This window comes from Pithys albifrons, chromosome 4 (assembly GCF_047495875.1).
Source record: "Pithys albifrons albifrons isolate INPA30051 chromosome 4, PitAlb_v1, whole genome shotgun sequence".
Lineage (NCBI taxonomy): Eukaryota > Metazoa > Chordata > Aves > Passeriformes > Thamnophilidae > Pithys > Pithys albifrons.
In genome coordinates this window covers 62725076-62748260 of record NC_092461.1, presented here as the reverse complement: position 1 = coordinate 62748260, position 23185 = coordinate 62725076, and the positions used below count along the sequence as shown (strand labels likewise).

The following is a 23185-nucleotide window of genomic DNA, read 5'->3' as shown; positions in this document are numbered from 1 at the left end:
CAACACCACAAGAGAAAGAAAAAAAAACAAACAACAACAAAACCCAGCAGGTTTTCCTCTGGGAAGAAAAGTTATACTTCAGTGTCAATGTCACAGCCCGGCTGGCTGCAGAGTGAGTTTCAGTCCCTTTCCAGCGAGACAGACGAGCAGTGGGCTTTCAGATGGACTCCATCTCTTCCCCCTGTGTTCCCTGTCCAAGAAGCAGAAAAGTATGAGCAACCAGAAGCAAATCCAAGGCAGGCAGCAGCAGCAACACGGTCAGAACCAGTCAGGGGCAGGCAGCAGCAGCCGCGTGGCCAGAAAAGCAGTCCGGGCACAGCGGCAGCGAGACAGCCAGGAAAGCCCCAGCAGTAACCAGCAGGGCAGCCTGCCTCCTCGAACCCCCCACTCCCGCGTTCCACCGAGCCAAGACTGGAAAGAATATCCAAAAAAAACCAAAAGAGAAAAACCTGCCCCCACCCAAGTGATCAACAGTTAACTACTTCTTTTGTTAACTGCTGGCCTGGGCAGTTAAGTGGCAGGGGAGAGAATTTACATAATAATCCCAAACTACAACATTATCCACCCCTAAATTCTCTTCCATGCCAATACTCTACATTAAACTATATCATACTGGAAGCAGCAGACACTCCATTGTTTTTAAGCATCCATTCTCCCTCCCACTCTCTTACTTCTGCTCTTCTTAAAGTATGTCCCATTTCTGACATCTAAAAATATTTCTGAAGGTTTATCCTGGCTGCTGTCACCACAATGAGTAATATATTTTCTGAAAATAAATCATACTAATGTATGTACTCCAGCTATGCCCAGAAATTACTTCTGTGGAAGAAAATGGGACTGGAAAGATGTACTTGATGAAAGCAATACATAGATTTTTGTTGTGGTAATAAATATCATCTCTTGGAGAGCAGGATTGCTCGACCTTTGGAATGTTGTTAAATATGTAGTCATGAAGTTATGTTACAGGACAATCTTGTTCCATCAGACAGCTGAGCTGGAAAGCTCTGACTCAAAGGATGCTCTAATGAAAGCCTGTATTCTCAGTTGCTCAGGGCCTCTGGCACTTTAACTTCCCTTTACCTTCCAGTGTGAACCAATCCTAAGGGTACTGCGAATCAGACTTGAGCTGTTTATAAGCTGTGAAGTAAACAAACATTAGAAGCAAAGATCTGCGGGAGGCAGACTTACTGAAGAATGTAAAAAATGGAAATCTGAAACACTGCTGGCTGTGCTGAGTTAAAGATCCTTGGGCTGGCAGGAGGAATGACAGACAGATTTTATGACTACCTGGGAGAAATCCTATTGCCAAGCTAGGGATCTCAGGAGAAATAGTATCTTGGCAGAGATCAGAAACCTCTCCAAGTTAATGTGAGAAAAGGTAGATTATATGAAAGGCGAAACTTCATATTTCCGTTTAAAGATCATATGATAGTTGCTGGTAGCCCAGGTGTGGAGGTAGCAGTGTGTCTGCAGTAGTGAAGCATGAAGAGAAGTTCTCTTGTGCCTCTTGATCCCCAGAGGAGTCTTAACTGAGAGTCTGGGGTGTGAGGTGGCTGCATCTGGAGTCACTGAGGCTGAGCCTCAAACATCGGCAGTTACAATGTTATTTGTAGTAATGTGGACATTTGACCATTGCAGTGGGATCATCCATTGGCATCAGTAATAAATCTTGACATGTCAGTATATTGTGTCAGTGCTGGCCTCAGCACTGATGATCAAAATCATCATGTGTCATTGGGAGTGTGACTTTAAACCAGACTAGAAGAAATGGTGTGAAATAGGAATGTAAGATTCTAGTTGCACAATTAACTTCTGCAGCAGCAAAAAATAATGTTTCCTAAAATAAAAAGCCGTTATATTTAACAAGTAACAACTTTTTTACTTCTTTATTCTGAAATACAGCAGTTGTGTTACACTTCAGGAGTCAAACTTTCATACCTCACATCCCCAGATCTATAAATACCACTGGGTTTAAAAGATTCCCCTTTTAAAAGTCAGTAAAAGTAGACCCAATTTGGTGAAATTCAACTTCACATTAATACTGACTATAGTCATGGGTTTGGTTCTTTTTACATTTCAATTTTGTCCAGAAACTAGGCCTCCTGCTTTCCACGAACAGTGTCTAAACCTGAAAATCTGCTTTCCCTGGAACAAAGAGTTTACTTCCTTTTGTTTATTTACATTTTTTTCTGAAGAAACATAACTACTTACATTGTGTTTGCTAATCATATTTCAAAGAATAATAGAGATACTAATTCTGTACAGAAACTATTCATTTTTCTCAATTGGTATTACTATAGGTATTACTTTAAAATGTTGTTGACTTTTATTTTCATGAAAGGAAAATATTTCTGGGGCACCTAAGTACTCTATTATTTTCACTAACTGGAGGACTCCCAATCCAAACAGATTAGCCAAACACTTTCAGGATAAAAACCCCTGAGAACTATTGAATTATTCAAACCCAAAAATTTTTAGGCAGTATTTTTGTGAACATGATTTTCTTTTGTTGAATAGAAACAGAGGGGAATTAGGAAACCGTAAGTAGGGACAAACACAGATTCTTACTACAAGCAATTGAACAAATGTTTGTAAATATGTTTATTTCTTTCCATATTAACCCATCTGTTAGAGACTTGTATATATTTAGATAATTTTTTAGAAAGCAAACATTAATATTAAGTTGTTCTGGAAGTTCTTAAAATATGCTGTACTTTATTTCTTCTTCACACAGGTACCACAACTGTGTAAACAGCATTATTCAAGTTGAATCTCCCATTCTTTTCTTAAAGTATCTTTTTGTAGTAATGATTTGCAAAAGGGCGTTATTCCACTTACTTCATTGAATATCACAATTCAGTTCAGTTACTGGTAGAAGATAATGAAATTAATTTCTGAAATATTTGCTGCTTGGGGACCCATTCTAGTAGATCCTTAAGTAAAAGCATACATTTTTGGGGGTTGTTTGGTCTGGTTCTTTTTTTTTTATTTCTTGCCAAACTTACAGTTACTGTGGTAACTTAAAAACCAAATAAGATGCAGTCTTTAATTTGTAGTTCACATTTATATATATATAAATATAGGAAATGTGTTTTCAGGAAGAGTTACTGAGGCATTTTGACCTCAAAGGTGACTGATAATACAACTCCTTTTCTCTCAACATAAGTACCTATTTGAACTAATGCTTACAGATAAATAAATTAGAGATTTTGTGGTGAATCTTCCTTTAAAGAGAAAAGTGCACTAGTGCTTGTAGATTTTTACTCCTTCCATAGCCTATAGAACATTTAATTATCCCTAGATATCTCTGTAAATTTATTTAGGCAGAAAGGTGAATGATAACAAAGCCTCAGGGTGAATTACTGTTTTCATTAAGAGGACATGCTTATAGGAAAGTGACTGACTGTGTTTAGCGTTTGTTATTGTTAAGCATTTGGGTTTTTTTTAGTTAAACTGAAGGTATCAACTCAAAATTTCATGAACTTGGTGTCATGTGAGAAAGGGGCAGAAATGCAAATAATTCTTGTCCCACCTGTATTCATATATTTTTATTGGCTGTGTGTCCCCAGAATAGAAAAGCCTTTTAAAGCCCAAAACAGTCTGTCCGCGTCTTACCTAGAGACTCTACGCTAGACAGATTGGCTGAGATTGACAGGACTTTTGATACTCTGATATGGGGACTGCACATAATAGCAAGAGAGAACCTTCTCTGTGAAGTTCTCTTACAAGTTATATCGCTGTCAGCGCACCAGAAACAAACTGGACTAACTCTAGTAGTTTTCGAAGTAACTTTTATTAATACAAGTATGTGACAATTACTATAAGGGTTGGGTTGTTGGTAATAACATTTAATCCGGATGATTGCACTTAATAAAAAAACAAAACACAAAACCGCACTCTGCAAAACAGCACAGCAATCTCAGTCTCAATGCAAAACTCCAGCAACAATACAAAACTCAAACAATCGCCCCCTCCGCGGCAGAGCGATATACAAAGACTGAAACAAAATCTAAACATACACTCGTTAACACAAAGCAGAAAGAAAGAATATAGCCGCTTCCCACTAACTACACGTTAACTCACTAAGGGACTGCAAAACTTAAACCACTAACAAGTCAGCAATGAAGTACAGTGTAACAAAACAAAACAATGAAAAAAAGTAAGATATATAGCTGGTAAATTAAGGCGTAAGGAAAGGTAAAATTAGTAGCAAAGTAGCAAAATATACGTAGTAAATATTGTTTCTTTGGGGTAAAGGTGAAAGATACTAATCTATAAGATATAAAGCATAAGGTATGAGGTAAAAAAAACCAAACCAGCGTGAATGGTTGCTCACCCCTAGATTGTCCAAAGGAGTGGAAGGAGACTGGGCTGCTCCTTGGCTACCCCTGCAACGATGATGGAACTTCACAAAGGCTATGCTATTTCCTTAACACTCCGTTCTCTGTTAATCCTATCAGTCTGTCGTGAGCACTTTCGGGAAGCCACTTGGGTTTCTTTGTCCTTTCTTGGGTAGTCCGTTGTCAGATGACAGTGGTCTCTGGGAACACCCTTTCCAGGTGCTAAGGTGTTTCCCCGTAACCAGTCAGGCCCGGTATGGGTCTGTGACCCTACACCGGGGCATCTTCCTCTGTCCTGCCCAGTGTCAGAACAGATCTGTCATGAAGTGCCAAGAAGTCTCTGTGTATTAAGCTCTGCATTCTATGTGTTGGACAAATGTAAAACAGTAACTGAGCAATCTAGATTTGCCCAAGTTAGTGTATTCTACAAGAATGGCAAATACTACTGAGCTCCTTGCTCCTTAGAGGCCATGGACAACCTGAAAATAACGGGCTACCTGGCACTGTCTGGTGATCATGGATCAACTAATGTAGCCTCCTTGACTGAGAAAAGACAACAGAAGACATGATACATATCGTCGACTTTATACTTCTAGTGCAAAGAAGAATCAAGGAAATGTAGATGTCCATATTACTTTACAGCTGTATTTGTCAATACAGAGCAAAATCGTTCCCAACAATGAAAGAATAGAAACAGTGACAGTCTGTACCATAATGAATTTCAAGGGCTTATAACAGCTGAACATTTAGTTGGTATCTCCAGCTGCTTCAAGAATAAAAATGTCGTGATAAACAGTTATCACTGACAGGGAAGAGGTCTGTTTACATGTAAAAGCTTTCAGAAATCAGCAATATTCTCCCCAGGATTCTCCTCTGTAGTATGTGTGTGTTTGTTTGTTTGTTTGTTTGTTTGTTTCTTGTACACAACAAGTAGACAGATGTGAGGGCAAAGTCAGATCTTGTGCCTGACAACCAGTGCCATTCTGGTGGATTTCTGAAAGGCCCAACAAACAGGGATGCAGAGGAAACATAGACAAGCTGTGGGGTTTTGGAATTAATTTCTGTCTCTTGCCTAGTACTCTTTCTCTGACACTTTGGACCCCTGTTTCACATTTCCATCAGCCAGTGACACTGGATGTTTCACAGAAGGACCTGTTCCTGGAATTGGCTGAGAGGAAAATTCTGCTCAGTCTCTGCCTGCTGCATTTCTCACCCAGAAAATTCAAAATGCATTTGGAAAGTGTCTGTGAAAGGTTTTAACCGCCCGGCTAAACCCTTGAGTGCTGCTTTTAAAGACGATCCATTATGTGGAGGAGGCTCCTCACAATGGCCTGGGAACATGAGAGCCGAGCCTGCTCCAGCAGCTGGCTCTCCTTTCTGGCACAGCAGCAGGCTGTCACGGCGCGGCAGGCTGAGCGCAGCTCACAGCCACCTCATTCCTCTGTGGCAGGGGCACTCAGAACTCCACGGAGAAAAAGTAGGGTTTTACTAGAAAATGCTGATTAATCAAAACTGAGCTCTTTCATGGGAAAACATCTTGTTTGACAGACTTCCAAAGAAACAGAGGAAAGTTTGCACTGGAAGTATTCTGTCAATGTTGCTGATTACTGATAGGTGACCAAAACTCCTACAGCTTGCTTCTTCAAGGTCTGGGGCTCCATCAGTCCCTCTACTAGGACTGATGACTAGCTAGCAACACACGGCTGTGCTCCTGGGATAAATTTTATTAATTCTGTGGCAGTATTCATTTTAAAAATCAGACTTCAGCCATGAGAAATTACAAAAAACTGATCTTTCAACATAAAATACAAGAATTTCCAGCAGAAAAGGAATGCTCATCTCTGCTTAGTAGGGTGCTAACCTTTTCATACTTCTTAATCTCTATCAAAGGTTCAAAAATCTTGTGATACTGTTGCCTCACTTCTCTTTTCCTTGAAGGTAATGGTTAAGTAGGTTAGTCAAGACAACTGTGTGTTCTAGAGGCATACGTCTAAAAGTCTACCTAAATTCTGAATAAATGGTGTCCACTTAAAATGTGGACTCCATTAACTTGTAGCAGTTGACTATATGTCCATTATGTCCATTATGTTATCCTTTCAGCTGGTTTTTATCCGTGGAATACATAGTTATAGATTGTGCATACCATAGCTGATACAGTAAAATCAACTGATTCCACTGCTCTGTGATCACATACAACCACGTAAATTAAAATGAAGAACTGGTGAAAGGTGTGACTTTAAGTTACCAGTATACAATATTCTGGTATTGTTCAGTGCTACCTCTGAAAAAAGACAACTACACATAAATAATTCAGTGGGGAAATGTACCTTTTGTTAACACACATTATAATCTTCAGGAACTAAACCGTAAATTAATATTGAATTGTATTTTTATTTTATTATAAACTGAAAAGAGAATCATAAGAATCAAATAAATCTAATCATGCAACAGTATTTTTTTCACTTTATGTCTATTTTCAAATGTAGTGCTGCGAATCATTTATCACGTACTGCAGTGTATTAGAAAACGGGAAGAATGAAACCAAAAGAACTTAATCAAAATGACAATGCCTAGATTCCTTCTCCCTAGAGAAGGAAATTGCTCATACATAGATGAAACCATTATGGAACATGGGGTTTGTTTGGTCGCTCTTTACCTTTTAGTCGTCATGTAGACCTTTTGTAACATATTTGTCTGTACAGCACATTTACTTGGCATATTTTTTGCAGTACCTTTCCTTCCAAGGTGATGTATCTGTGTTCATAGTGTTGTTTCCTAAATTATATCCTTCAAAAATTCACTCTAGTACTAGAGTACTTAACTTTAATCTTTCCTTTGATGTTTGTGCAAACTCCTAAAGCGTCATTCTTTGCTTTGGGTGGGACTGTGTGCCCTTGCTTCTTACTACTTGTATTGATAGCAGTATTAGCTCGATATTGTTGTCATAGTTCACGTGCTGGTAATGCATGTGCTTTACATTCACATTGGAAAAATAGTACTTAAACAATATTTAATGTCTAAGTAACTGTTGTTTTGGTATGCGTGGGATTTGCATCTGTACCACATCGCCAGGCATCACTGGGACATGGCTCAGGTGAGGGCCAAGGGCAGGTGATGGAGATTGAACGTAGTTCTGGAGACAACAGTGCTGGCTGCATGCCTTTCTCAGCTCTCTCCTTCAAGGCCACCACATGGCCTCCTGTCACTACCTACACCCAGGCAGTCAGTCCTGGGGGGATTGTGCTCAGGGTCCTGGCAATGTCTACACTCACCTTTCATGATGGTGAAGGGGAAAAAGTGTTTTCACTCTTTGCCGCATCTTGAAAACTGATAACTCTGGTGCTATTCCTAGTACTGACTATTAAATTTTTCTGTCCCACTGGAAATATCTTTCTTTGAATTTTGTTTAAGGGTAATTTTCCTACTGGAAGCATCAGGGAAGCTTACCTTAATATTAAGGAGATGCAGTCATCTTTGGTCTCTGACTTTCTTAATTTTTCTGCTTATCTTTATGGGATGCATCATGCAGATAAACCTTTTTAATGATTACAGATTTGTCTAAGGAATACATTTTGCATATCCCAAATATTAAAATGGATCTTGCTGTGGTTTTTGAGTCTGAAAAAAAGCTCAGAAGGCAGTATTTGAGTGCCTCAAATTCTAAGGAAGTGATGCATGAACCAGTGAAGCTTGGAAAGGATGTTTGTTTGTGTTTGTCAGATAACACATGGAATTTGTGATATAACTACTTGTTGGCTACTTTTGTGCTTGAGGAGTTCCCACCATCCTCTGATGCCTGTAATGCTGCACAGCTTTTCAGATCCATTCTTTTCCTCCAGCACTCCCAGCTATAACTACGCACCAAACATGGATAAGCACTGGATTATGCAGTACACGGGGCCCATGCTGCCTATCCACATGGAGTTTACAAATGTCTTGCAGCGCAAAAGACTTCAGACCCTGATGTCAGTTGATGACTCCATGGAAAGAGTGAGTTCAAGAAACAACTGTGAATACAATCTTTTTAGTTTGTAATAAAATTAAATTAATTAACTCGTTTTTTACCTTCACCAACCACATTCTGGGTAGTCATTGTGCTATGAAGAATTACTCCACTTCCCCCAGCAGAAATTAGTTCTGTTTCTCTGCAATATAATGCCAAGCTCTTCACTTTCTTTTTTCAATTGCTGGGTCAATAAACTGATTACTTTTTTTAAAGGGAAAAGTCACTTGGCCTAATACAAAACCTTGTATTAACAGAAGATGCATCACTGTGTGTACACATGGATAGACACAGATGTACACATGACAACTTCTATTCATTTCACATGCTCCCTTCACAGTTCATCCTTCAGCTGAAATCTGGGAACTGGCAAATCATAGCAACTCAGGTGTCAGTCTACAAGTGTTTGCAGAAGTTAGGCTATGCAGTGTACAGCTAATTATAGGTAACATGATACATGAACTATTAGGTGTACTTTGTATGACTTTTTGTTCCAAAATCAAGCACCATGACCAAAGATCTTCCCCTAGAGAGATTTCTTTAAACTTTAATAAAAATTTACAGCCTTTTCCCAAGCCCACAACTGTAAGGAATGAGCACGTTGTAGACTAACACAGTAAATCAAATCTGAATACCTTTTCCCCTAAAGCTGTAGCAGACTTTTTTCACAATCTGTGTTTGAGTACAAAATGAATTCTGAACATATTAATGCAACTACACCATTTTTTTTCTATTCTAATTTTCTGGACCTGTTTCATTGTCCCCTCTGTCAAATGTGAAATTGAACTTGTAAGTTGATTTGCTAGCAGCACAGTAAAGACAAGATGTACAAATGCTTCTCTGCAGAATGTCTGTGTCGACAGAATCACTGATGCCATGTTTGGTCCTGTATATTAAAGGTTTATATATGGTGGTTATGCATGATTATGCACAAAACATGTTTTGCTACATTTTACTCAGAGTTCTTTCTCTGTTGTATTGCAGTTACACCAAATGCTTGCAGAGATGGGAGAACTGGAGAATACCTACATTATTTACACTGCTGACCATGGTTACCATATTGGGCAGTTTGGGCTGGTCAAGGGGAAGTCAATGCCATATGACTTTGATATTCGAGTTCCTTTCTTTATTCGTGGTCCAAGTGTAGAGCCGGGATCAGTGTATGTTCTCTTATGTCTCTAGCACAGCTGTTGAGCATAATGTAAAATGTTTCTAAGAGCATGTAACTATCACTTTGTCCACCTTCATTTCATAAAGGATGCCCTATTGTTGCAGAGCTATGAGTCTCATAAAAGAGGCAGGCCTCTCACTTTGCATATTATGAATAAGTTATAATGGAGATGAGAAAACTGTGTAATGCATAGTCCTCTTGGCTTTGACTCTGGGTTTTGCTTTTAAAAACTGTGTGATCATCTTTACTGCTCACTCCATGGTTTATCAGAATGGATGGCATCATGCCCTCATTTTCAACGAGACAAGAGCAGTGTGGCTGCTGTGCCTCATTTTATTGTGCTGAGCTTTTACCTTGTAGTGGCAGCCTGCAGTACTTGCCTATCATTCTGAGTTGTAGACTTCAAAGGAGGTTTTCTAAACTTAGCACTTGTGTAGAGCTTTACATTTTCAAAGCCCTGATAAACATTAATTACAATTCTATTTCCCAGAGAATGTGAAGACTTATGTATCAAACACATGACAACTATGACCTTTTCTGTTGATTTGCAGAGTACCTCAGATAGTTCTGAATATTGATCTCGCTCCAACAATTCTGGATATAGCTGGACTTGACACACCTCCAGATATGGATGGCAAATCTGTCCTAAAGCTTCTGGACTTGGAGAGACCAGGAAACAGGTGGGTCTCAACCAGTCCAGAAACAAACACCTGAGTAACTCAATAACTGAGTACAAAAAGAGATTCTGTGAAAATGAGCTGTGTCATGGCAACAAACACAGCTTTTCCATTTGAAGAGTCTCATAAATAGCACATCCATAAAATTGCGTGTATTTATAAGTGGAGAGTTGTTTTTTCAAAAATAATTTGTTAACACCAGCAGTGCTTTAAGTAAGTGGCAGCAGTAAATATTATTATTCTACTTTCAGGTTTCGAACAAACAAGAAGACCAAAATTTGGCGTGACACATTTCTGGTGGAAAGAGGGTAATTATTAGGGGTGAGAGAGTTTTGGGAGAGCGTGCCTGCTGGGAACACTCTCTTGTACGTGTTTTCCTTTCTGCTCCCTCCTCTTTGTTTTTATGGTCAGAGAAGCAGTAAATTTTATGAGCAAACTTAAAGGCCTCACTTCTTTCCTAGTTTGCCACCACTGTCTTTGCAATGGGCTGTGCTCCAAAATCCTACCTCTGAAGAAATTTGAAAGGATGCTTTTCTGGTGCCTCTCCTAGCCTCTTTCCCTGACATTGTGCTCGTGCCCAGTTATGCCACCATCTGACTTATTTTTTACCAAATCTGTGTTTCAAATCCAGCTGTGCAGAATCCTTTTATCAACTGATTCTGTATTTTCCATCGCATATTGGAAGCATTCTTCATTTTTGTTCCAGCTAAGAAAATACTTATATTTAAATTAGATTTATGACTATAACTGCTTCTCTTTTCACTGATACCTCTTAGATCCTCTCATCTTGCCAGTTGTTGCTGAGAAAATTTTCTCCGGGTAAAAATTTTACAGCACTTTCCTTTGGCATTTTATGAATTTACAGATTATGGAAATCTTCTGTAATGTCTTACAAAACAGGGCATATAAGGGACATTGTAATATATAAGGTACAGCCAAGCTAGCGCTGAATATGAAAGTCCTGTTGTGTCTTCAGCAGGATTTTTCAGCGAGGCAAGTACTGTGTCAGGGAGTTTTGCCGTGTGAAAGAACAGACATTTATGTATGAATGGTGGTGAACTGTACCAGTTAGATGTATTTAGCAACTCTTGTTTCTCTTTGGGTAATTTTCAGTCAGTCACCTAAGCCTTTTGTTCACTACATGACCTACCCTGAAGGTTTGTAACAGAAATGTGGGAATTTTTTTCCCTGAGAAGACAGTAAACCTTCAGGTAACTTTGGTTTCCAAGTTATGTTCATCTTCTTTAGAGTTTAGAATGTATTTAAAATGTTCAACTTTATTTTTTTATAAGCAAATTTCTACGCAAGAAGGAGGAATCCAGCAAAAACACTCAACAGTCTAATCAACTACCAAAATATGAGAGAGTAAAAGAATTGTGCCAACAAGCAAGATATCAGACAGCCTGTGAACAACCAGGACAGGTAAGCCACGAATAACTGCACTCTTCCAGGTGCCACGGGGAATATGTATTTTACACTATGGATCAAAAAAATTTAAAGAATATGGTATTTGAAAGGTAACTAAAAGATCATTGTTGTGAATATCTTCAGGGGAAAAAACCAACCCAGACACAAAGTGCTCTAAGCAGTGCTCCAGTTTAGGTGTTGAAGGTCTGGCCCTTAGTTTACTGTCTCAGTACCGGTCTTTGGGTAATACTCCCATGCTCAAACATAACATGGAATGACTGTGAAATGACTACTTTTTCTTTGATTCAGTGTATTGCTAAACAAGCAAGATAATTCACTGTTAAATTATGAGTAATGGAGACAACCTTTTTGAGCAGTGAAGGCTTGTACTCCCTGGGCTAGTTCAGAATTACTGAAGCAAGATGATTAGTCCTAAGGTGATTTCATTTGCTGCGATGAACAACTGAACAATACACTTAGTAATCATCATGCTTTGTTATTTATTGAAACACCTTAGTAGAATGGTCCCCTTACTCAGAAGTGCTTGCTGTTTCAGGTCACTGTAAGGATTCAGACAGGGATATCCATACTGAAGAATTAGTTTTTCTTCTTGTAGCCTTAATTATTTCAGTATAAGGCCAGACTTTGATACAAAGGTCTAATTGCCTGCTCATGAAAACAGAAGTTACTGCACCCCTGACTGCTGTGCTTACACCTGAAGCTCTGTAGTGTGTATACAGGGAGAGAGCTAAACTAAGAAAAAGTGAGTCTGACTCCAAATTCTCTTCATTATGTTCTGAATTAATGCTATACCTATATGCTAACATATAAAGATTAATTCACTGGGGAGATGTGTAAGGAATCTGTATGCCTTCTCATTGACACCACCACCAACCATGCTGGGGCACATGCTGGGGACCTCAAGCAGTGGCTTGTGACTGCCATGCCATCCTCCTGCTCCATCCCCACACGCCTCCCCAGAGAAGTGTGAGGTGATTTCTCCCAGGCAGGCACTTCCCTCAGATGTTTGCTCAGACCACTGCAGCCAGCCGTAGGCCTGGCGCTGAAATATCAGGAGGCTGTTTTGAACAAGGGCATAAAGCCTTCACTGTGCTCCCCTCCCCTCCACAGCCACCCGTGGTGCAGGTAGAGGTCTGTACAGCAAACGGGAGGGCGCTGGGGAGAGCTCACTTGCTGGGAGAAATGCTCCGTCCCTACATTTCCCCTTCTCATTCATTAGAGCACAGTGTTACCATAAATCTTGGTTAATCAAGTTGGAATGGAGTAGTGTTTTGGCTGGCACATCCTTGGTCAGGTCCTCTGCCACAGCTCTCACCTCACACATGCTCCTTAAATGCGGCCACTTCTTAAAGGATATACACAATATCACAGTCTCACCCAAGGGCAAAGTTTTCAGGAGTTCAAGCGCTGCCATTGTAAACAGAGATTAAGTTTGAAAATCTGAACATTTTATAAAAGCTAAAGGAGATCAGTGAAGTCATTTAGACTGTTAGACGCTAAAATGTTTAGTTTTAAGGTACCAAAATATTTTCTTTGCAATTATTACTTATATTTATTACCTCCTACACCAGAATCCGGATTTGGAATAACTTTACTTAAAAAGTTAAGTGCCCTGACCAGATATCACAACTGAAGCAGTAGGAAACACTGCTCACAGCTCTGTTCTCAGCCCAGGGCTGTAGATAATTCCATCAGGCAGAGCATCATGAGGGGTGGTAGCACATCCTCTGGGCTCGTTCAGGGACTGGTGCACAGACCCACTCCTCCCACCCCATTCACTCTCATACCAGCCCTGAGAACCAAGGCCAGTTTCTCTGTCAGGGATGGTCTACATGAGGTGCTCACAAGGAAGCCAACACAGAACAGTAAGAGTGTGTATTTAAAGAGCAACACTGAAATAGCATGAGCTTAAGTGAGGCACTGCAGTGTGAAATAAGTGTCTGCAGGATTTTTTCCATGTAGAAAAGTCCTTAAAAAAATAGAAGTTAGTAGGTCAAATAATTTTACTTTAGTCCACATGAGTTCCAGTGTGCCTTTATTAGGCATCATAGTTTAATGGAAGGTTTCTCCAGCAGATTTGCCCAGTCATTTTGCACCTCTTGGAAAAGAGAAAGAAAGAAATACTGTTCTGTGACACTTAACTTCATTTTATCTGTAGAGATCATTATATTTAATTTCAATTACATAAGTGTGTTTATAGAAAAAATCTTCAGTTTAATTACGATGGCTTATAATGCTTCCTACATTTACTCTAATCAATTGCAGTTAATGTCAGTTAAATGAAAATTGCCTTCACAGAATGAGTGATTGCTGCCACATTTTTAAATAATGAAATTAGTGGTCTGTGGGAAGTTGCTGCTGAATGTCTGAAACTAAGCATTTGGGGAATCAATATGCCAATGTACTGTGTAGTACCTTTATAGCTTGTTCTTAACTTAAAATTACTTAAGTCAGTATTTAGTTTATTTGAAATAGAGAACACAAGGAAGTTGAAAAAGAAAAAAAATTAGTTTTTCCTGTATTAAAATGAGGTGTGATCTTGAGACCTTCTAGTTTCAAAATCTCCAGGGATATGGTGCTCTGGACAGTAATTGCTTCAGCTTATTTTCTATAAAAAAAAAAAAGAAAAGAACTCGGCATAGTAAAGATAATTTTTAATTAAATTTTTTGATGTCCAATATCTATCTGAAAGTAGACAAACCTAAAAAATGGGGAGGAGAAAAGAGAAAATATTAAACATCTGTATAATATAAACTGCTTTCACCATGTTTTTTTAATGTATTTAAATTTTTTAGCAACACTGACAAATTGCAGCACTTTCATGGTAGAGCACTGTGTCCTTTCTATTTTTTCATAATCCACTTTATCGGAGGACAGTTTCCAAAAGTTCACTCACGTCCTTGAGAACGTATAAGAAATGAGATGTGCATTGGATATGTTCACTCTATGAGCTTTGTTCAGGCAATCATTAACTTGGGTCAACAGTGAGCCCTTGCCAAGGAGAGGAGCACTCCTGCTGAGCTGCATCTCAAGAGCACTGCTAGCAGGTCATGGGAAGTGAGCACACCTTGGTGCCTGTGGGCTACAGCTGAAGTACTGCATTCTGTTGGGGACCTTCATGAGCAGCGGAACTTGGGTTATCTGGAGCAAGTCCAGTGAAGGACCCCCGAGATGGTGACAAAATAGTGAGGAGGGGCAGAGGTTTTTTTAGCCAGGGGAACAGAAGGCAAAGGGGAAATCTGATTGTTTCCTTTGATTGACTAATGGCTAACTAGAGTGAAGACAGTCCCAGGCACTTCTTGGAGGTACACAGCAAAGTGGTCATCAGCAAGAGACAAGTTGCAGCAAGGGAAAGTTTAACTAGATGCATGGCATGGAAAAAAAATGTTACCATAAGCATGATTAAGAACTGAAGCCCAAAGAGGCCGTGGGAGGGTCCATTCAGGGGTACTTCCAAAACCTAGTAATTTTGTTGCTGCTTTGAGAAGGTTAAACCGAATGACCTCCAGATGTTCCTTCCAGTACACATTGCTTGCTTAGTACTTGAACTTGAAGAGTTCGTGTTTTCTTCTTCATCCTCAGCTTCCTAACTTGGGAAATGCTGTTAATTTTGTCTGTCTTGTAAGTTATGGGTCACCTGTTCATATCATTCTTGGATATAGACTAGATTTTGGCTCCCACCCTGGTCCCATCACGCCTAGGCTGGGTTCATTTCTCCTGCCAAGGGAGCAGCAGTGGATGGGCTCTTTGCTCATCTTTGGGTCTTGGAGCAGGATAAAAGCTTCCTTTGCAGTCCCTGCACAGTGCAAAGAATGCTCAAGAAATTATGATGGGTGGTTTCCTTCATAGTTTAATGTGCCAAATTTGCCACCAGTTTACATTGTGTAACTTACTGAGGCCACCTGATTGAGCCCAATTGGTTTAGCAATGGATACTGATGGGTTTAACACTTAAATGGTTTGCAGGATATTTTTATATTTCATTGATATATGTTTACCATCTCAGCTTTATTGTAATAAGGTACACAGTACAGAAATGTCGATTCATCTGCAGCATTGCTATCCCTGCTATTGTTTTCAAATGGTGTGAACTTATAACTAAAGCTTTGTTAATTTTCCAATAGAGCAGAAGTAATAGCATGTGAACAAGTGTTTCTCTGCATTAATACGACCTTATCATGACACAAATCTCTCCTGAGATTTCCATTGGAATTACCTGAGAGGAGAATATATGTTAGTTCAGGAGGTTTAGAGGAAAGCTGCTCTTAAATCCTCTGGCAGGTTATTTTTGTTGAACTCACTCCATCTTCTCACCCACAAAATTCTTCTGGATACTTAGCAAATATCAAATAAAACCATGTTAACTAGGTTTTCATTTATACTTTTTCTTTCTCTCTTTCCTTACCTAAATGTGTAATGAAGGAGTTGAATTAATTCATAAGTATTTAATTCTTTTTCTCTCCACCAGTCTGAATCATAGGAATTTTCCTGAGGCATAATTTTGACTTCAGGGACTTACTCTTTCCCAGATCACAGTTACCTTTTCAGGTCTTGTGACTGATAGGCTGTCTCCAGTGTACTGCTCAATCCATTATTTTTGATCAGTATCAAATCCATAGCCAAACATGGATTTTTATCCTCTTAGAAAAATTACACAAACCACAACCTTGTTTTAAAATTTTCCCAACAGGAGAAAAAGAACCATCCTCCCCAAAAGAGGATTCCAAAGCATTGTGTTTAAAATTTCAGCTCTTAGGTTGGATGACTTAGCAATGAAACCCAAACATGGGTCTGTTTATTTTATGGGCATACATCTCCTACCATCTGCTTGGCACTACCTGTCAGTTTGTGAACAGAAAACATCTGAAACTTGTAAAGATCTGTGATCTGGTGCCAGCTTCAATGAGCACTGACAGTAGGCAGAATGGAAAAATGCATCATGCTGCCCATATCTGTATGACATGCATGCCCATGAACTCAAACTCTGCTAGACAGGTATGATGTTGTAGTCAGACCCTCTGGGTGCTCTTTATTCATGCACTTCAGCTTTAGAGATGCATAATACTGTATTTTCTCAGGAAGAATTGAATTCCAAAACTACCCTGAGGAAACAATGTTTTGTTTGGAGGAAATGCCTGAAGACTGTATAGTGAGATTTTAGTTAGATTACATCTCAATGTATTTTACAGTGATCTGAGGCTTTACAGGTAGTCACTGGGGACATGTTGCTGAATCTAAACATCAGTCCTGCGGTAAATGTGCAAGATTCTCCTGGCTCTGATCCAAAGAACACATTATGTAGTCTGTACTCTTATTTCACACGTATTCTTCATCCTTTAAAAACCTAACATGAGAATTTAATTTTATTTTTCAGATTCATATTTATCACATTATCATATTAGTGTTCAGTCAAAAGCATATCTATTTGTCATACTATAAGAACACTTGCCATCAATCAGCTTACAGATAATATTGTAAAGGAAATTAGAATGGGGCTTATTAGGTATAGTCTGGTTTGGCTTGATTATCTATGTTCTCATAAAATAAATATCACAGACCAAACATTTGTATAGGTCAGCTTTATGACCAGCTGCAGAGTATGAATAAAAACACATAAGCTGGTAAGAGCTGGCCAGAAGTGTCAGGTGGCTCGCCAGCCACTGACAGCCAGACCCAAGCACCCACTAAAAGTCAACTAAAATTATGATATAGCATATAAATGTTACTCCTGGATCCTCCTAATTCCAGAACAAACTCCTGATGCTTGCAGAATTTGAAAGGCACTGGTGATCAACCTGTTTTACCAGAGCATCGATTCAAAGCTGGCTTATCTTTGCCATCTGCCCATTGATATAATCTTTTCTTAGTAATAATTCAGCAGAGAACCTATGTACAGGCTTAACTGAAAGCATATGTGTTTGGGACGTATGTGCTTAAAACTAAGTGCATACTTCAGTGCTTTTGTGAACAGCTCTTGTAAGCGATTCCTCACTTTAGACCCTGCAGAGTCATCCCTCATAGTTGACAGAAACATGCCTGTAACTTAGTTGCTCAAGAATTCATAGAAATTGCCAGAAATTAAGATACTCCTAGTTAAAATACCACTCTGTTTATAAGTTGAAACAAAATATGAAGATAAGTTCCTTTATCTCTAAAAATAATCTTTCAAAGCATGATATTTCACATTTCAGCCTAAATATTAAAGTTTTTTATTAAACAGAGGTCAGCTCTTCCCAGATTTGACAATTCTCCAAATTTAAGCAATTCTTAATCTGAAGTATCAGCTCTATTCTGGATAAAATCCAGAGATATTCTGGGGAGATCACCAAGTTCTCCAGTTTCATCTCTTTCAATGCACAACTGCATTCAGCATTGTGACCATCATATTATGAGTGTTCTCTTAGCAGAAAGACTTTGGTAGACTGGTACCTTTTTAACAAAGCAATTTTTTTAAACCTTTTTTAAAGTAACTTTATGTGCCAAAAATATTTAAGGAGAAAACATAGTCTATGTAAGAAACATTTTTAGCACGGTCTGTAGTACTCCTTTGAGGTTCTCTTTTTGCAGAGTTTCTATTGTAAATTATCCAGTAAAATGCAATATAAACCAAGTCCTCTGCAAATTAAACAGATTATTATTGGTATTGCTATTTATAAGTAAAACACTACATTTTTCCAGTTTTTTGGATCCTATCTGCTTGCACCTGGGAGTGGCTGTTTATTGGATAACAGCAGAAGTCTGTTGATGTTGAGTTGTAACTACCGACAAGTTAATAGATTTGGTAGAGAATGCTATGGAAGTGAGATATTTTCTTTCTCAACCCAGGTGCCTACACTGCTTGAGCTGATAAAGCAGTTCATGCATTTTTTATAATTAGGAACTCGTGTAAGCGTGAAACTTAAGATCAGTCCTGTCTATACATCAAGAATGCAAAATTCTGTAGTCTGCAAACTTCCTAGGCAATTTTCTTCCTTTTTCTTAAACTTGTGAAGTAGCTCAAAAGTTTTATATGGTTATTTCTGTTACAGAGTGATTAATTCCTTAATTCTTTTTTTCCTCCAGTTCTGTTCCTGTGCATTTAACTGAATGTATTTCTAAAGTCAGTCATACATTTTTGTGTATATTACATCAGTTCTTATAGGACAAACTGCTTCCCTATCTGTTGAACTGCTGACCACTACATTTGTCAGGAACACTTCTCAGGGGGTAAGGCTGTGTATATAAATAACCCTCTTTGAATATATATTCACACTGACAGACTCTGGAGCATGAGTCAATAGAAGGTGGTTCAGTTATGAGAGAGTGGTACAGAAATTGGGATCTGCCCTTACAGGCAACATCAACTCAGTTCTAAAATGAAGGACAAGATTTTTTTTTTTCCATAAACATGCAGCATTCCAATTTCCCTGAGCAAATCTGGCAAACCATGCCTGTTAAACAGCTGCACTCATGTGCAATGTTCAAGTACTGCTGAGATGTAAGAACACAGATTAGTATTTCCAGGGACATTTAGGAGCCTTGGTCAGGACCAGGGTTCATGACTGCTCTATGGGAATGCACAGAGGACACGATCTTAGCCTGTAAACATTTGTCAGAATTCAGGTCCAGTTCAGCAGAATGAACTGCTGCTACACTGCACTGTTTACCATAGCCAAATAATTACAGAGCATTTTTCAATATGCTGTGTGAAATGGCCACTTTGAATGCCACAGAGAAAGCAAAAGCAAGACAGTTCTGATTGCATTAGCACAGCCCTGAACCAGACTCCCTTACCAGCATTATCACATCAATTCCTCTGGCACTCACCCAGATCTGGCAACTGCTAATAGAGGAGAACGGTACACACATACACAGCCCATGATGGTATTTTTATCTAAACTGTTCTCAAATTTAGAGCATACCTTTTAAACCAGGAAAAAAGGGAAATGAGGTCTTGAGGACATGTTTAAATTAATGAGGTCTTCATTTTTCAGGCCTTATCTTAATGTTCCCTAGACTGAGCAATAATACTCAAAGTCAGTCATACATTAGAAAAATGAAAAAGCACCTGTAAAAATATTGCTGCTGTGTTATATTTCCGGTTGCATGTTTTTCAGGGTTTCATAGCTTTGTGATATAATCTGACAAGGTATTTAACACTGATGTGTCTACTGCAAATACTAGGTGTTTACATTTCATAGAAACCCTTAGCTTACCTACTATTGAGACATCTTTCATGAATTGTCTAGTTCATTTCCCCTCTATATAAGGGGGCAGCAACTGTCTCAAAGCTGTCACAGTCTATTAACTATGCAAAGTTGATTTAAATCCTGCCAAAGTAGCTATTTACAGTGCAGTGCATCACAGTGATTCATGCTGAATGTACAGTTTCTTGCCTTAATTATAATCAGTAGTGAAATAGACTTACTTAGTTTTAAGGCTGTGGCACAACTGGTTAATACCAGGCAGTCGGGATCACAGGTAGTTACAAAGTCAATTGGTGTTTTCTTGCTTGTGTAGCTCTAAGTCACAACTGGAGTCATGCCAGTAGCAGTGCAAAGCAAAGCCATCAAGTACAAAAAATAGCTTTTACCCAGTCCATGTGCTCCCCTTTGTCTTTGAAATGTCTTTATAAGGGCAAACTTCTACCCCCAGAAGAAAATGCATCATGGCAATGGCATTATCCAAGGAAGAGTTCCTGCTGCAGAACTGCTGCAGTGCTTGCCTCTCCACTGAGGAACAGGAACATATACTTAGATGTTTACACTTCAGGTTTGACAGAGATTAAAGCAGATCGACTTCTGAAGGCTAGGCTAGGTTAGGGAGGCAAGGCTAGGATATTACAGGATTGGGTAGGTATTGTGGTTTAACCCCAGCCAGCACCCAAACACCACACTGCTGCTCACTCACTCCCCCACCAGTGGGACTGGGGAGAGAATCAGGATGGTGAAAGTGATGATTGTTGTAGGTTGAGATAAAGACAGTATAATATGGGAAGCAAAAGTCACACAAGCAAAGCAAAACAAAGAATTAATTCACTGCTTCCCATGGGCAGGCAGGTATTCAACCTTCTCCAGGAGAGCAGGCCCCCATCACATGTAATGGTGACTTGTGAAGACAAACACCATCATTCCAAATATCGCCCCTTCTTCCTTCTTCCTCCAACTTTATGTACTGGGCATGATGTCATATGGTCTGGAATATACTTCTGGTCAGTTTGGGTCACCTGTCCCAGCTGTGTCTCCTCAGCCTCCCACACACACCCCCAACTTCCTTGCCAGCGTGGCAGTATGAAGCCCTGCTCAGCAATAACAAAAACATCTCTGTATTATCACCACTGTTCAGCACAAATCCAAAGCACAGCCCCATATCAGCCACTGTGAAGACAATTAACTCTACCCCAGCCAAAACCAGCACAGTAGTATAGGCTAGAACTATTTCTGTTGGAAGGAACCTACGACAATCATTGAATCCAACTGCCTGACCACTTCCAGGACTGACCAGAAGTTAAAGTATATTGCTAGAGGTGTTGGGCAAATGCCTCTTAACAGGCTTGGAGCTTCAACCACCTCTCTAGGAAACCTGTAGCAGGTTTTGGCCACCCTAATGGTAAAGAAATGCTTCCTAATGTCCAATCTGAATCTCCTCTGCCATAACTTTCAGCCATTTCCACCTGTTCTGTCACTGGATCCACACCTTCTCTGCTTCCCCTCCTCAGGGAGTTGTGTAGAGCAAAGAGGTTGCCCTTCAGTCTTCTTTCTTCAAACTGGACAAATGCGAAGTCCTTAGCTACTCAGTCCTACACCTTTACTTGTCCTTAGTTGCCTCTTCAAGTGGCTGCCAGGGACAGGGAGGGCTCTGGGAGGAGCTGGCAGCCAGCACACACAGATCCAGACAAGGCTCCAAGTGCATATGCAGAATAGACCCTACTTGGTTCAGGGTAATTGTAAACCAGCAAAGCCCCTTCCAGTGGGATAAGTCCCACCAGGTTTCAGGTGTGGGGTTTCAGGATTCCATTGGTGTGGAAGCATTAAAGATCCTCTTTCACCTTTCCTTCTCCTCTGAAGCTAAATTGAGGCAGAATGTAAACTGAAGGTGGGGAACTGAGGTGAGAGGGAAATAGTTGCTGGAGGGTAGGTGATGAAATGAGATGAAAGCAGGAAAAGATGAGTCAATGACAGGAAAAAGGCTGACGCAGGTTAAGTTTCACAATGTGACTGAAACAATGTAACAGCTTGTTGCAGCCAAATGGCAGGTTCCTATTTTTTCTCTACTGTTAGTTAAGGTCTTTTAATTCTGATTTAGTCCTCTTTTCTCCTATTGAGGTGAGAGTAAATCAGCATAGGGGTTCCTAAATCAGCATGCAGCCTGAAGCAAGGACTGTGCCATATTCCTATGGCAACACTCAATTGTTAGATTAGCTTAGGTGTCTTGTGAAATATCACCATAAAAAAGAAGATAAACATGGGGAAAATAAGAAAACATAAAGAAAATAAAATCTAACTAAGACGAATTTATTTTGTATGTATGCCAATGTTGGGGGTTTTTTAATTGGTGGAGGAGTAGGGATCCAAAAAACAAACCTAATAATCCTGAACTTCAAAGAGCAGTTTGGTATTCATAGCGGGAAGGAAGGTAGAAAACAAGGGATGGGAAGGGGCAGTGCATTCAGTCACAGTCTTCTTTTATGTGCATTAATGCATTTTATAGATCTAAAGATGAGCAGAAGGACCATTATGACTTAATGCATAATGCATGCTCAGTGCCTGATTGCACTGGCATGGGCAGGGATTCAGGAAAGTTAGGCCGAAAATTCCATCTTAGGACTCCAAAGCGTCACTATAATGACACTTTTTAAAGTAAATTAAAAAAAAAGAGGAAATGAATCACTTTTAATCCCTGTTTTAAATAGAGAACTATTATTGGCTTGTACTAGACACAGAGAGTTTTGTTTCAATGTTAGTCATAATACTGTTAAAAATTATCTGAATGGTTATTGAAGCCACTCCCAGAACCTGTTGCTATAATTAATGATAGACAAAGAGAATACTTATTCTACTTTAAAATGGTGCTTTTGAGACTCATTGAAGACTAGTGCCATATGTTTATAACTGTAACATATACCCAATAAACACAGGAAATACAGTGGTGCAGTCAGCTCTTATCCTGTAACAATCATCTCTTGCTGTGGTAGGAATAGTACACATGCTATTGCAGAATGTAGTCTGCAAAGCTTTAAAGCTGTTGAACACTGTTGCTTCTAGAAAGTCACATTTGTAGGTCTATGTTTACACTTAAGCCTTGGCAGCCATCAGACTTGGTCAGGTTGATGTCCTTTTACACATGCTTACTGTTCTGAGATCAGAGTTGTGCCATTCCATTGGCAAGGTCTCACCATGGAATCCATCTTTAACTCAGCCAACATGTTGGGTCAGAGAGTGGTGCTGTGGTTCAGACCCATTTCAGCTCATCCCTCATATTGCCAGGTCCACAAATCTACCTGAAGGCTTTGTTTTCTTTCTTCATTCCTCAGTCAGCATGACAGCATCCCCAAAATGGTCCAGACCAGCCATTAGTTAATGGAACTT

At 39.4% G+C, this 23185-nt stretch overlaps 1 protein-coding gene across 10 annotated transcripts in view; it reads left to right on the top strand.

Moving 5' to 3' along the window:
• Positions 1–23185, top strand: part of SULF1 (sulfatase 1) — a 181357-nt gene that overhangs the window by 139948 nt on the left and 18224 nt on the right. For all 10 annotated transcript variants that reach the window (XM_071554381.1, XM_071554385.1, XM_071554379.1 and 7 more), the window contains 5 exons: positions 8180–8330; positions 9328–9503; positions 10066–10194; positions 10443–10499; positions 11484–11613. In XM_071554381.1, coding sequence (XP_071410482.1) covers positions 8180–8330; positions 9328–9503; positions 10066–10194; positions 10443–10499; positions 11484–11613 — 643 coding nt within the window. The remainder of the gene's footprint in view (positions 1–8179; positions 8331–9327; positions 9504–10065; positions 10195–10442; positions 10500–11483; positions 11614–23185) is intronic.